General features: G+C 34.2%; 1 protein-coding gene across 3 annotated transcripts; it reads right to left on the bottom strand.

The window, feature by feature from the left end:
- Positions 1-1770: 1770 nt before the first annotated feature.
- LOC114746516 (vacuolar protein sorting-associated protein 60.1-like) lies at positions 1771-8106 on the bottom strand. Of its 3 annotated transcripts, none has more exons than XM_028934733.1 (7): positions 7934-8106; positions 6436-6587; positions 4319-4412; positions 3761-3832; positions 3317-3575; positions 2557-2717; positions 1771-1897 (listed from the first exon to the last, which is right to left on the bottom strand). In XM_028934733.1, the coding sequence occupies exons 1-5, from the start codon at positions 8006-8008 to the stop codon at positions 3570-3572; spliced, it is 399 nt and encodes a 132-aa protein (XP_028790566.1). In that variant the 5' UTR covers positions 8009-8106; the 3' UTR covers positions 1771-1897; positions 2557-2717; positions 3317-3569. The 3 variants fall into 3 exon arrangements, with proteins under 3 accessions (XP_028790566.1, XP_028790565.1, XP_028790563.1); XM_028934732.1 differs by having other exon boundaries at positions 3504-3575; positions 3761-3841; positions 7934-8104; XM_028934730.1 differs by having other exon boundaries at positions 3761-3841; positions 7934-8103.
- Between the last annotated feature and the right edge of the window lie 2274 nt (positions 8107-10380).

The raw sequence follows: 10380 nt of genomic DNA, 5'->3' as shown, positions 1-10380 counted from the left end.
GGGACCAACTAACAATCTCCAAATGTAGCCTTGAAACAGATCAATGACCAGAGGCAAGAAAACAGATCTGAATCTCAAACAGAATGCAACAACGTTGCCTCACAAGACCCAAACACTCTGGATCAAGACAAAGAGGGCGACCCAGATCTGAGACTCACCAGGGATGCGCCGGAAAATGGGAGACGAAGCCAAGAAAATGCTCAGACGTCGGAAAACAGGGCGGCGCGTGGACGAACAGTGACGGCGCGTGAGCCTCATGCGCTGCTCAGACGGCAGTGAAACTTCGGGGTTCGACCAGTCAGCACCTCGCGATCCTCCCTGGCCGACGCGTGCTCCGTTCAGAGGCCAAATACAGAAGCCCTAATGATGGTCACAAATTTGGACGGCAGGAACAATACCTGTACGACGCAGCAACGTTTAAACAGAGGGAAATTACTCCTAAACAGCCCACTCTGATACCATATTGACTTGGAAATAATATAAAATATGTTTCTTGTATTATTCACATTGAGAATGAGGAAATATATACACAAGGGAGGAGCCTAGGCATTAATGGCTCATTATTAGGAGATAATATCGTATCATATCTAATCTGATCCTATGCTATCATATCTGATTTCCTATACTAATTACAATAATATTTCATATCTTTACAATTTTCATTAGCTTCAATTTTAATTATATCGAATTCATTTGATATTTTCATTAATTTCACAATGTCAACATTATTTCATGATTTATTAGGGAAGTATTATTTGGTCAACGCTAGCTATCCAACTCCACCAGGATATCTTGGTCTGTACAGATATGAGCACTATCACCTTCCAGACTTCAGGTGACAACCGGGATTTGAAAATTATAACGAAGTCTTTAATTATTACCATTCAAGTTTGAGGTGCACTATAGGAAGGACTTTTGGGGTGTGGAAGAATAAGTTTCGCATCTTAGAGAAGATGCCAAGTTACAAGTATAAAACTCAAGTCCAAGAAGTTTGTGCTACAATGGCTATACATAATTTCCTCTGAAGAAATTCTAAAACTAATAGAGATTTCATACAAGCTCAATCTGAAGGAACAGTTGACGAAAACAATCATGATGAAGCTGGTGAGACATCCTCTTCAAATTTACCTAGATCAAGACAAATGAATCATGTGCGTGACACAATCAGAGACCAAATTGTATTGAGTATGTTATCCAATTAGTTATTTGATGTATTTACTTTAAAAATGCTACGTATGTATGACCTCTAATTTATATATTTATCCATTACATATATTTAATTAAGTATTTTATTAGTTTTCAATTTCCTTCTAATAATAATAATAACTTAATTTTTTTTATTTTTAATAATTTTATTTTCAATACTTCTTTTAAAATGGTCACATTATATATATAATTTCTTTATAACAATAAATTAAATTTCCTTATTTTTAATAATTTTATTTTCATTACTTTATTTATGACAAATAGTCACATTATATATATATATATATATATCTAATATTAGATATGTGCTATTTAATAGAATTCATGTCCTTTTAAGTCATTTTACATCCAAACTTACTTTTACATTTATCATCCAAACAAGTTTCAGTTTCTCGAACTGACTTTTTTCTAAAATCCAATACAAATATAAATCACATTACTCAATCTGACTTTTACTCAATCTAACTTCTGTAAAAGTCAGATTAAAAAAAAAGTTACTTCTCTACCGTTAATCCAAACACACCCCCAAACACCCCAAATTTTTGGAAAACCATCGTGTTAGAAAAAGCAAAAAACTTTCGCTTTTGAGGGCTAGAAACTGGTGCTTCGAGTAATTATTATGGGTGTCAGAAGGATGGGCTTGAAACTCCGAAGTGGTCAGACCTCAGGGTAGTTTGGGTCAGCAGATGACCTAATAACACGTGGACAAACAAGTGCATGGGTGAGCACGGAGGAATATTTCCAACTTTCAAAACTAGTCTACGCTGTTTCACATTTTACAATAATCACTGTATCATGGCATTTCATGTTTATAGTCTTTAAGGTAGAAAAGTATTTTTCTGTTGGCCAAACAAAATTTATTTTCCTAAAAACATATTTAATCTTATATTTTATAAATATATATACACATACTAACAATTCATTAATTATATTTTTTATATATCATTTATTATGTTGGCAAAAAAAAATTATTAGCAAATTTATTACATCAAATGAAAATATAAATTAAAATATATCTTTTATGTAATTATCATATTAACTTATGTACTTTTTGATAATTTGCACATAAAAAAAGTACTTCTGATAATAACTATTCAAACACTTTCATTTTATCCAAACCACCTTTTTACTAGAACCTATTCTTCCAAAATTTATTCCCAAAATAACTACTCGAATCATGGTTTGGATCTATCCAAACACCTTTTTAATATTAGATCTTCTGCAATGAAGAAATTCATGCGGTTTTTTTTTTTTGGGTTATGAGAATTTCATGCAAATACTTATTATCACACCAAAGAAAACACCTGTGGTTAACTTGCTTAAAAGATGGATAAGGAAAAGAAATTAGACCTGAGCATTAACGGATCAGATTAATTGCACTGCTGCATGTCCCATGGGAGCCAAGGGCAGGTTAAGCTCTGCCTCCAAATCAGATCCTTCATCAGCATGGAGGTAAAGGGACCTCCATCAGCTTCAGTTTCATTTCCCAACTGCTTCCATTGCGTCAAGTCCTGGTTGACAAAATCACATAAGCATAAAAAAGGATGATTCAGAATGGAAATATTGAATCCAAACTTTCCTTTAGCCTTGCTCTGAATGAAAATAAAATTTCTCAAGAAGCAACAGTTTTGAACAAAGTTTCCTAAAAGAATAATCTAATTCATTTGGTCGTTGGGGGGGGGGATTATAGAAATTTTCTCCAGAAAAATTTCCCTTCTGTTTGGATTATATGCAAAAAAACAAACAAAACCAAAAAAAAAAAAAAAGAGTTTCCTAGCCGAAGTTCCATCCAACCTTTATATCACTTCTCTAAGAATACTCACGTCCCTAATCAACCCCCTCATGATTTCTTTTAACTCTTGCACCTCTAGGTCAGCATAACATACTCTCCTCCATTACATTCTTCTCAAAATTTCCTAGGATCACACCGCTCTGGTACCAAAATGATAGAACCCAAGACAAAACAATAGGGAACTTTCCTTAAAGTCAAATCGCTTACTACCAGAAAGTAACTTTCCTTTTCCTTGCATCTATCTAAGTTTCCTCTCATAGGTCTAAGCAACAAAAGTGACCCTATCAGAGTATCAAATTGCCCCCATGCTGAACTTACCACCAATCATCAATGTCATCAAGTACGTTATAGCTTCTACCCCAGAATTGCTGAATTTCATTGCTTGCATCATCATAGCCATCAACCCATCCCGTATGTTTTACAAGTAGCACAGGTAAAACAATCAAGGCAATTACTCTCAAGGTCACAATGGAAGAACTGTAAGAAAAGGTCAAAGAGTGCACACATCAATGTCTTGTATCTTCGGGGTCTTCATCATTCCCTTCAAATCCTTGTTGGCAAGCTTCAAACCTCAAATCTGAAAAGAGAAATAGTCCAAAATAAGAGAAAATAGTATTATATGCATGCATGACAAAATATGCTTCAATGGAACTGGGTTTCTCAAGACCTTAAAACATCTTTAGAATTGGCACAAGAGAAATTCAAGGTATCTATTAATCACATTTCTGTGAAAAGACCCCTTCCTCATGACATACAGCTCACCTCCTGCCTCTCCTGAGGTAGGCAGCCAACACCAAACAAGGTACTTATAAAGCTCCACCTCGAACCATGCCCCTTGAAGCGCTTCAAAGAGAAACAAATGTTACAAAGTGAACATGATTACCTGGTCAACTTAATATAGCATATGATTGCCATCTTCAAAATTTACAATAACAACAACAAATAACACCTAAACATTTGTTATAGTCAAGATAAAACCACAGCATAAGCCATTAAAAAAAAAAACATAAAATTTGAAAAGTTTTCCCTTTTAATAGCCTGAGTCCCTGCTATACCCAGCTTTGACAGAGAATTTGGATGGGGTATGAAACTATGCCATCACCCATGAATGATTTAATTTGTCCAGCAGATTTCTCTCCCTCCCTCCAAACTTAATTTAACAAAAAAAAAGTCTTCAACACTCTCTGATTTTATGTTTTTTCTATATTTTAGACGTAAATATCCATCTAAACTTTACAGCAGTAATGCAGTGAAACATATAAATACAGGGAAAAGTTGAATATTAATTACAATAAAAGATTTAAACTCTGTGTAACATACAGTTTGTTGAGCATCTTTAACTCCCTCAGCAGCAAAGGTGACTTGATCAAGATTGAATGTCCGACTATACAGCATGTCACGCTGCCCTTCATAACTGTTAAGAAGGATAATAACCACATAAACACAATCATAAACAATCCACATTGCTATGAAGGATAATAACCATATAAACACAATCATCTATAACCCCCTCAGCAGCAAAGGTGACTTGATCAAGATAGAATATTCGAGTACTCATCATAATTATAGTACTGGGATATTGTACATATGTAATATTACATATGTTTATATTTGTGGCTACTCCACTCCAAAAGACTCGCACATCATAATTCAGAGCTGACAATAACATTCTAAGGTGAAACATCAACTTAAAAAAAATCACATTCTGCATGCAGATACAGTGATTTAGAAACATATTCCATGCTTCAAAAGGAGACACAACATGTTATTGTCTATCAAAACTGAATTAAACTACACAGTCAATCCATATGCAAACTAATTAGTAGTATTGATTGACAGTTTTATGAGAAATACATGTGCTATTATAATTGAATGAGGACTATGATGAAACTTAATACTTGCTCCGGTCTTTATTATAAGTTTCAAATATCTGATTCACGAATAACAAACAATTAGTTAGAATTAGTTAAAAATAACAACTAGGTTAGAAATATACTTTTGTTTCCAAATATACCCTTATAATAAATGAGAAAAAAGATGAAAGAGAATGTGCTGGGAAATGTGATAAGAGAAAACTAATCAAGGGCAACATTGAAAAACAACGCATTAAATGTTAAAACAAACCCAAATTGAAGATTATAAAATGGATTAGACCCCTTCCTAAATTTGAAGCATATAAATAGAACCAGGAGTATTAAAATTTTGGCAATAAAAAAATATTTCAACTAAAATAGAGTTTGACACTGCTTTATTTTACCTTTTCTCAAGAAGTTAGTAAGGAATGTTAAGAAACCAAGAGAAGGCATCATTATCACAGTTCAAAAAACCAAATGAAATTGGTTGGTTGGACCGATGAACAGGCACACTGGCCATGTTTTTGATCTAGTTGACCCTGAGAATCAGCTGTACCACTCAAAAACCAATTGGTTTGGCATTGAACCAATAAAAATCTTTCTGACATTCTATAATAGTCTTTGTGATATTTAAAAGACTCTACGTCTCTACCCAACCACTTCCATATATATTTGTTATCATATATAAAATACTTCAATTAATTTTTGAATTTATAATTATTCATATATATTTCAAATATCATTTAAAATATATATATTAATTTCATTGTAATATAATATATATTTATAATTATAATTTATAACTATTTTATATTTTTTTAATAAACGGTTCGATGATGGTCAAATTATTGATCTATGAAGTATTCTTTATCTTTGCTGAATGACAATTCCTATTTTCAAAGCAATAAGAAACCAATGTTGCCTACATTATGCATGAAGGACTGGAAATTCAAATAACATTGGAAAATACGAAAGTCATTGAAATGCACGGATGGAACAAAACACAGAGCAAGAAGAAATGCAAGTTAAGAATGGGAACCCCAACCCATGTAGTTGTGTGCAACAACTACCCTCGGAATGTGCCCAAAAAACAACTCAATTTCAGTAACAAACAATAAAGGAAATAGGAAGAGGAAAAAATGTATATGGGAAAAGGGCATTGAATCTTTAGCCCAAAAAAATAAGGCAAAGATATAGTATAAAATGAAAAATGAAATTCTTCATAATAGTAACCTTGTCACCGTAAGGATCAAGATGCTACATTCTACATCAACCTCAATTAGTGGTTTGTATAGCTGCCAGACATTGATCAATCTCCTACACCCTCAAACCAAAACTATCCCTTTCCAATATAAGTAGACAAACTAAGGGCTCGTTTAGAATTATTCATAAGCAGTTTTTTTAATCGTGATTTATGGAATACGTGGAAAGCATGTAAGAAGAGTTTTGTTTCGACTCACATGCAACGTGCTCATAAACAATTAGGTAAGACAATCCAAACAAGCACTAAGACCTTACAATATTGCCCATCTTTATGATGATATAACAACAACTGACTCAGTAAACAAAGAGTGGGGAATTTACATTCGCTTTTGCTTAAGAGCTCTTGCTGCTCTAGCTTTAACAACTTCCTGTGCAGGACCAGGTCTTGTTTTCTTGATCTGTTCTTTATATCGACTAAGTTCAGCATCTAGCTTCTTAATCTTCTCATCCAATATGTCACCTCTTTTAATAATCTGGAATCAAAAGCATGCTTCAGTCAATAGATAATTGAAATGGTCTAAAAATTGAAACATGTTTAGTACTCAAGCAATTGAACCAGTGGACTAAGTATAAGAATTTAACATGATTCTGGAGTGGATACATAGCCAAATCATGAGAAAAATGAACTGGGGGGTAGGGGGGCAGTTCATTTAAAAGAAAAAGAGAGCAACAAAAACAGACAATTCAAAACCAAGCACCATGTATGAAATAAATCCAAGACATAATTTTATTACATCAGTAGAATATAGATACTTGGCTGCCTCTTGGGACAAAAGTAAGATCATCATCTAACTTATCTACGAAGTTGACAAAAGTTAATCATAGACACAGGGAGTCAGATACAATAGTCATAATTTAAAAAAAAAAAAAAACAACAACAACCAAAAAAGAGTTAGCTCAGGTATAAACTTTTCTTCAGTTGATCCTATCTATAGCTATGTTTAGAGCCATTGTATCAGCCAAGCGTTTATTAATATTTGTTTAAAAAATTTTCCATCAATAAAGATGTTGAGACTATGAATCGTACCAGGCCAACTTCAAGCCTGGATGCAGAGTTCAAAATGTAGTTCAAACAAACCAAAAAATGGAGAAATGATTGAACATGAACGTAGCCTTACTTCCCTAAATCCCTTATATGCCTGAGTAGTTAATTTACCTCATCAAAAGGGCCTGCAAAACTTATAAAAACACAGAGGGAGTAGTAATAAATATTCCATCCATAGTATGATTGTACTATTATCCAAACATCCAGCATGCTAATTTGCCAAACATCTGGCTAATAATTTCCAAATGGAGAATTCTTGTCACAGCATGATCTTTCGTTAGGCTAATATTAACTTGTAAATATAGGCATTATGTTCCAGTTATCACATCATCATCTCCTCCTCCTCCTTCTTTGACATGATCCCAAACATACAATTACCCGCAATACATAATTTAATTTCCGAAAGCAACCCAAAATTTGATAGATTTGTTAAAGTAATAGAATTCTAGGGTCTCTAGAAAAGACTTGCGTCAATGATCGAAGTAGAAAATACAAGCTATAGTTACATACATTATGCCCGAGGGAGAAAAAACACGCACACGCACACTCACACCCGCAGCTGATGTACATAATAAGCAATATGAATTGCAGAAATTAATGGCATAAATGCTTGATAGTAACAATTTCATGAACAAGAAGTTCGAACGAGCCCCATAAACTCAAATTATACCCAATTCGAATCATTCTTCCACACCGCTCTCGCAGATACCAAAAAGAAGTAACAATGAGAGTGAGAGAAAACACACAATATTCTACCAAACGTCAAGTACTAACCCTATCGGCAACATCCTGAAGGGAAGAAGAAGAACAGGGCTCCTTGTCCTTCTTCGCACCGAAAACCCTCTTCATCTTTTTGTCTCCTTTTCCTTCAAAATGGAATTTGTGGTCGAGGAAAACTTTGCCAGGGTCTGGTTAAACGGAGGCAGACGAGGGTGTGGAGACGGGAGAGTGAAGAATATTAACGTTACCATGATCTTTTCAAAAAAGAGGCCGTGCCCGAGAATTATACCGTTACTCTGTTTGGTCTCTAATAGGTTATTGATAAAGCAAAATAACAACAAAAAGAAAAAGGGAATGTATGTTTTGTTTAGGCTGGAGAGAAATAAAACTCGGTTAGTGTTATAAAATGGATCAAAAATAAAATCATAAAAGTATAATAGAGAAAGATGAAGACAAGAGAATGAGAGAACTTTTGTATTTTTTCACTTGCTTCACTTACATAACAATACAATGGCATGCCTTATTTATAGGCATAGTCTTACACATAAGTCACATTTATACTTAAATGATAAATAGCGGAGAATATGAGTAGGGGGAGTTATAGGATTAAAGACATAGTAAAAAAGTAATGGAGCAGTAGAAGATTAATACCTAATAAAAGTAGTAGGAGTTAATAAAGTTAAAGAAGAGATTACGTCCACGTGTTATAATATTCATAACACTATATTATCTATGGTTTGTGCATGTGCTGGGATAGAGGCTTTAGGGACGTTATTGTTCACCCCCTTAGGGACAGATTGAAGAAAATCGGTTATTAGTCTATAGGGTTTGGCAGGTTCACTTGATGTTTACTCCTAGGAATATATGACTCTTGCTGATTTTTTAGCTAATTAAGTCTTCCCACACGATAGAAGGCTCGTTTTGTACATTTGAGCAACCTCCGCTTTTTACTACGGGATGAATTTGATGATGGCGTTTAGGCGATTGTAATGTTTGCTCAATCCTAATGAAATACAGCTCTTATTCAAAAAATAAATAAATAAATAAATGAAACAAAAATAAAGATAAATGGATAGATATGTTCTCGTTTTAATTAAGTGGTTTCTTTACAAATGGTTAATAATATGCAATCATAAATTATAAATACTATTAAAAAAATCAAAAACTTCGCAAGATAAGTAATAAATGCATAAAATAATTACTAAATTATAACGGACTATTATTTATATACTCCTCTTTGATGGCCAAAAAAAAAACTCCTCTCACTGGTCCAAAAAAAAAAATTTACTCCTCTTGGTCCTTATAATTGACAATAGCCAAACAAGATGTACTTGACATATGGACATTTAATAAATAATTGTTCTAGTGTTTTTTCAATATCACAACCAAAGAGGCAAATACCAATAGAGTTTAAGATGGTGAGATTTAAGTATACTAGAATGAAGAGTTGCGGGCATACCTAGAGAGTCTGACAATCTCAGACGGCCACACGGAGGTCCGGCTACGGTGTTGAACTCGGGTCTGTAAACTCATAGCAAATGCACTCTCTTGAGGAGGAAGATCAGAGAAAATAGGAGGAAGGAGTTGTAAGAACCGAAACATAATAAAAACTGATGCCTTTTGTTGGTTTCTTAACTCCATTTTGAAAGAGAAAAACTACCTCCACTTTAAACTGATTCCCACGGTTAATCCTTCCCCTTTGTTTAAACCAAAATGGAGTAAATTGCAGTTCCCGACCCGAATGTTCTGTTATTTGCACTAGAACCCCAAAGTCAATAGATTTGGATCCAATCCACCAAGAGTGGACTGGCCCATTTTTTTAATCTCCCACTCACACTTGGTGGATTAGATGTCATGGATCTAGTCTCTTTCTCTCACCTTAATTTCATACGTAGTGCTTTGCCGTGACCGTATGGGCATGACGTCTTCAGTAGGGTGCCTGTACTAGAAATCTTGTTTATAGGACCAGCACAAGTCAACCATTGCTTCGTGTAGCTTGAATTTTAAAATTATGCCTCAGATGTCCTAGATTTACCTGTATACACTTTTCATGGCAAATCTAATTCCTCTCGAGTCAATATTTGACTTAGATCAGCTTCCTCGTATGTCTAGTGTTTACACTTACGACAATGAAATGTCATAAGGGACATGTCTTAGACACTAGCATAGATGTGTATATTGCAGTTAATCTTCCTTTCGCCCAAATATCACTTTGATATGAATTAGTCGCTTTCGTAGCTTACTACCTTAGATCGCATCTATCATGACCATAGGAAATATGCTAAAGTAGCAATCACTGAGGCATATCTTCATGATATTGTCAAAGTCAAATGACATCAATGGGAGGATTGTTCCTTCCCTAGGACTCACACAGCAGCGAAGCAGGGATCTTTCACTTACTTCCCTTTTACAGTTCTCCCAACACATGTGGTATGAAACACACACTACAATGTTACTCTTTTACTATAAGAGCGTATGTTGTTTTGGACTTATCATTAATA

The sequence above is a fragment of the Neltuma alba genome, unplaced genomic scaffold (genome assembly GCF_004799145.2).
Source record: "Neltuma alba isolate B1F8T4 unplaced genomic scaffold, ASM479914v2 tig00005036_pilon, whole genome shotgun sequence".
NCBI classification, from domain to species: Eukaryota; Viridiplantae; Streptophyta; class Magnoliopsida; order Fabales; family Fabaceae; genus Neltuma; species Neltuma alba.
Note: the sequence above shows the minus strand (reverse complement) of the source record. Positions and strands in the feature narration are given on the sequence as shown.

Coding starts and splice junctions, on each gene's coding strand:
- LOC114746516 (XM_028934732.1), bottom strand. CDS start 8,008: ATGAAGAGGGTTTTCGGTGCGAAGAAGGACAAGGAGCCCTGTTCTTCT. Junction 4,413..6,435: donor GCTCTTAAGCAAAAGCGAAT/GTAAATTCCCCA, acceptor CCTTCTTAACAG/TTATGAAGGGCAGCGTGACA. Junction 3,842..4,318: donor TTAAAGATGCTCAACAAACT/GTATGTTACACA, acceptor TTCTCTTTGAAG/CGCTTCAAGGGGCATGGTTC.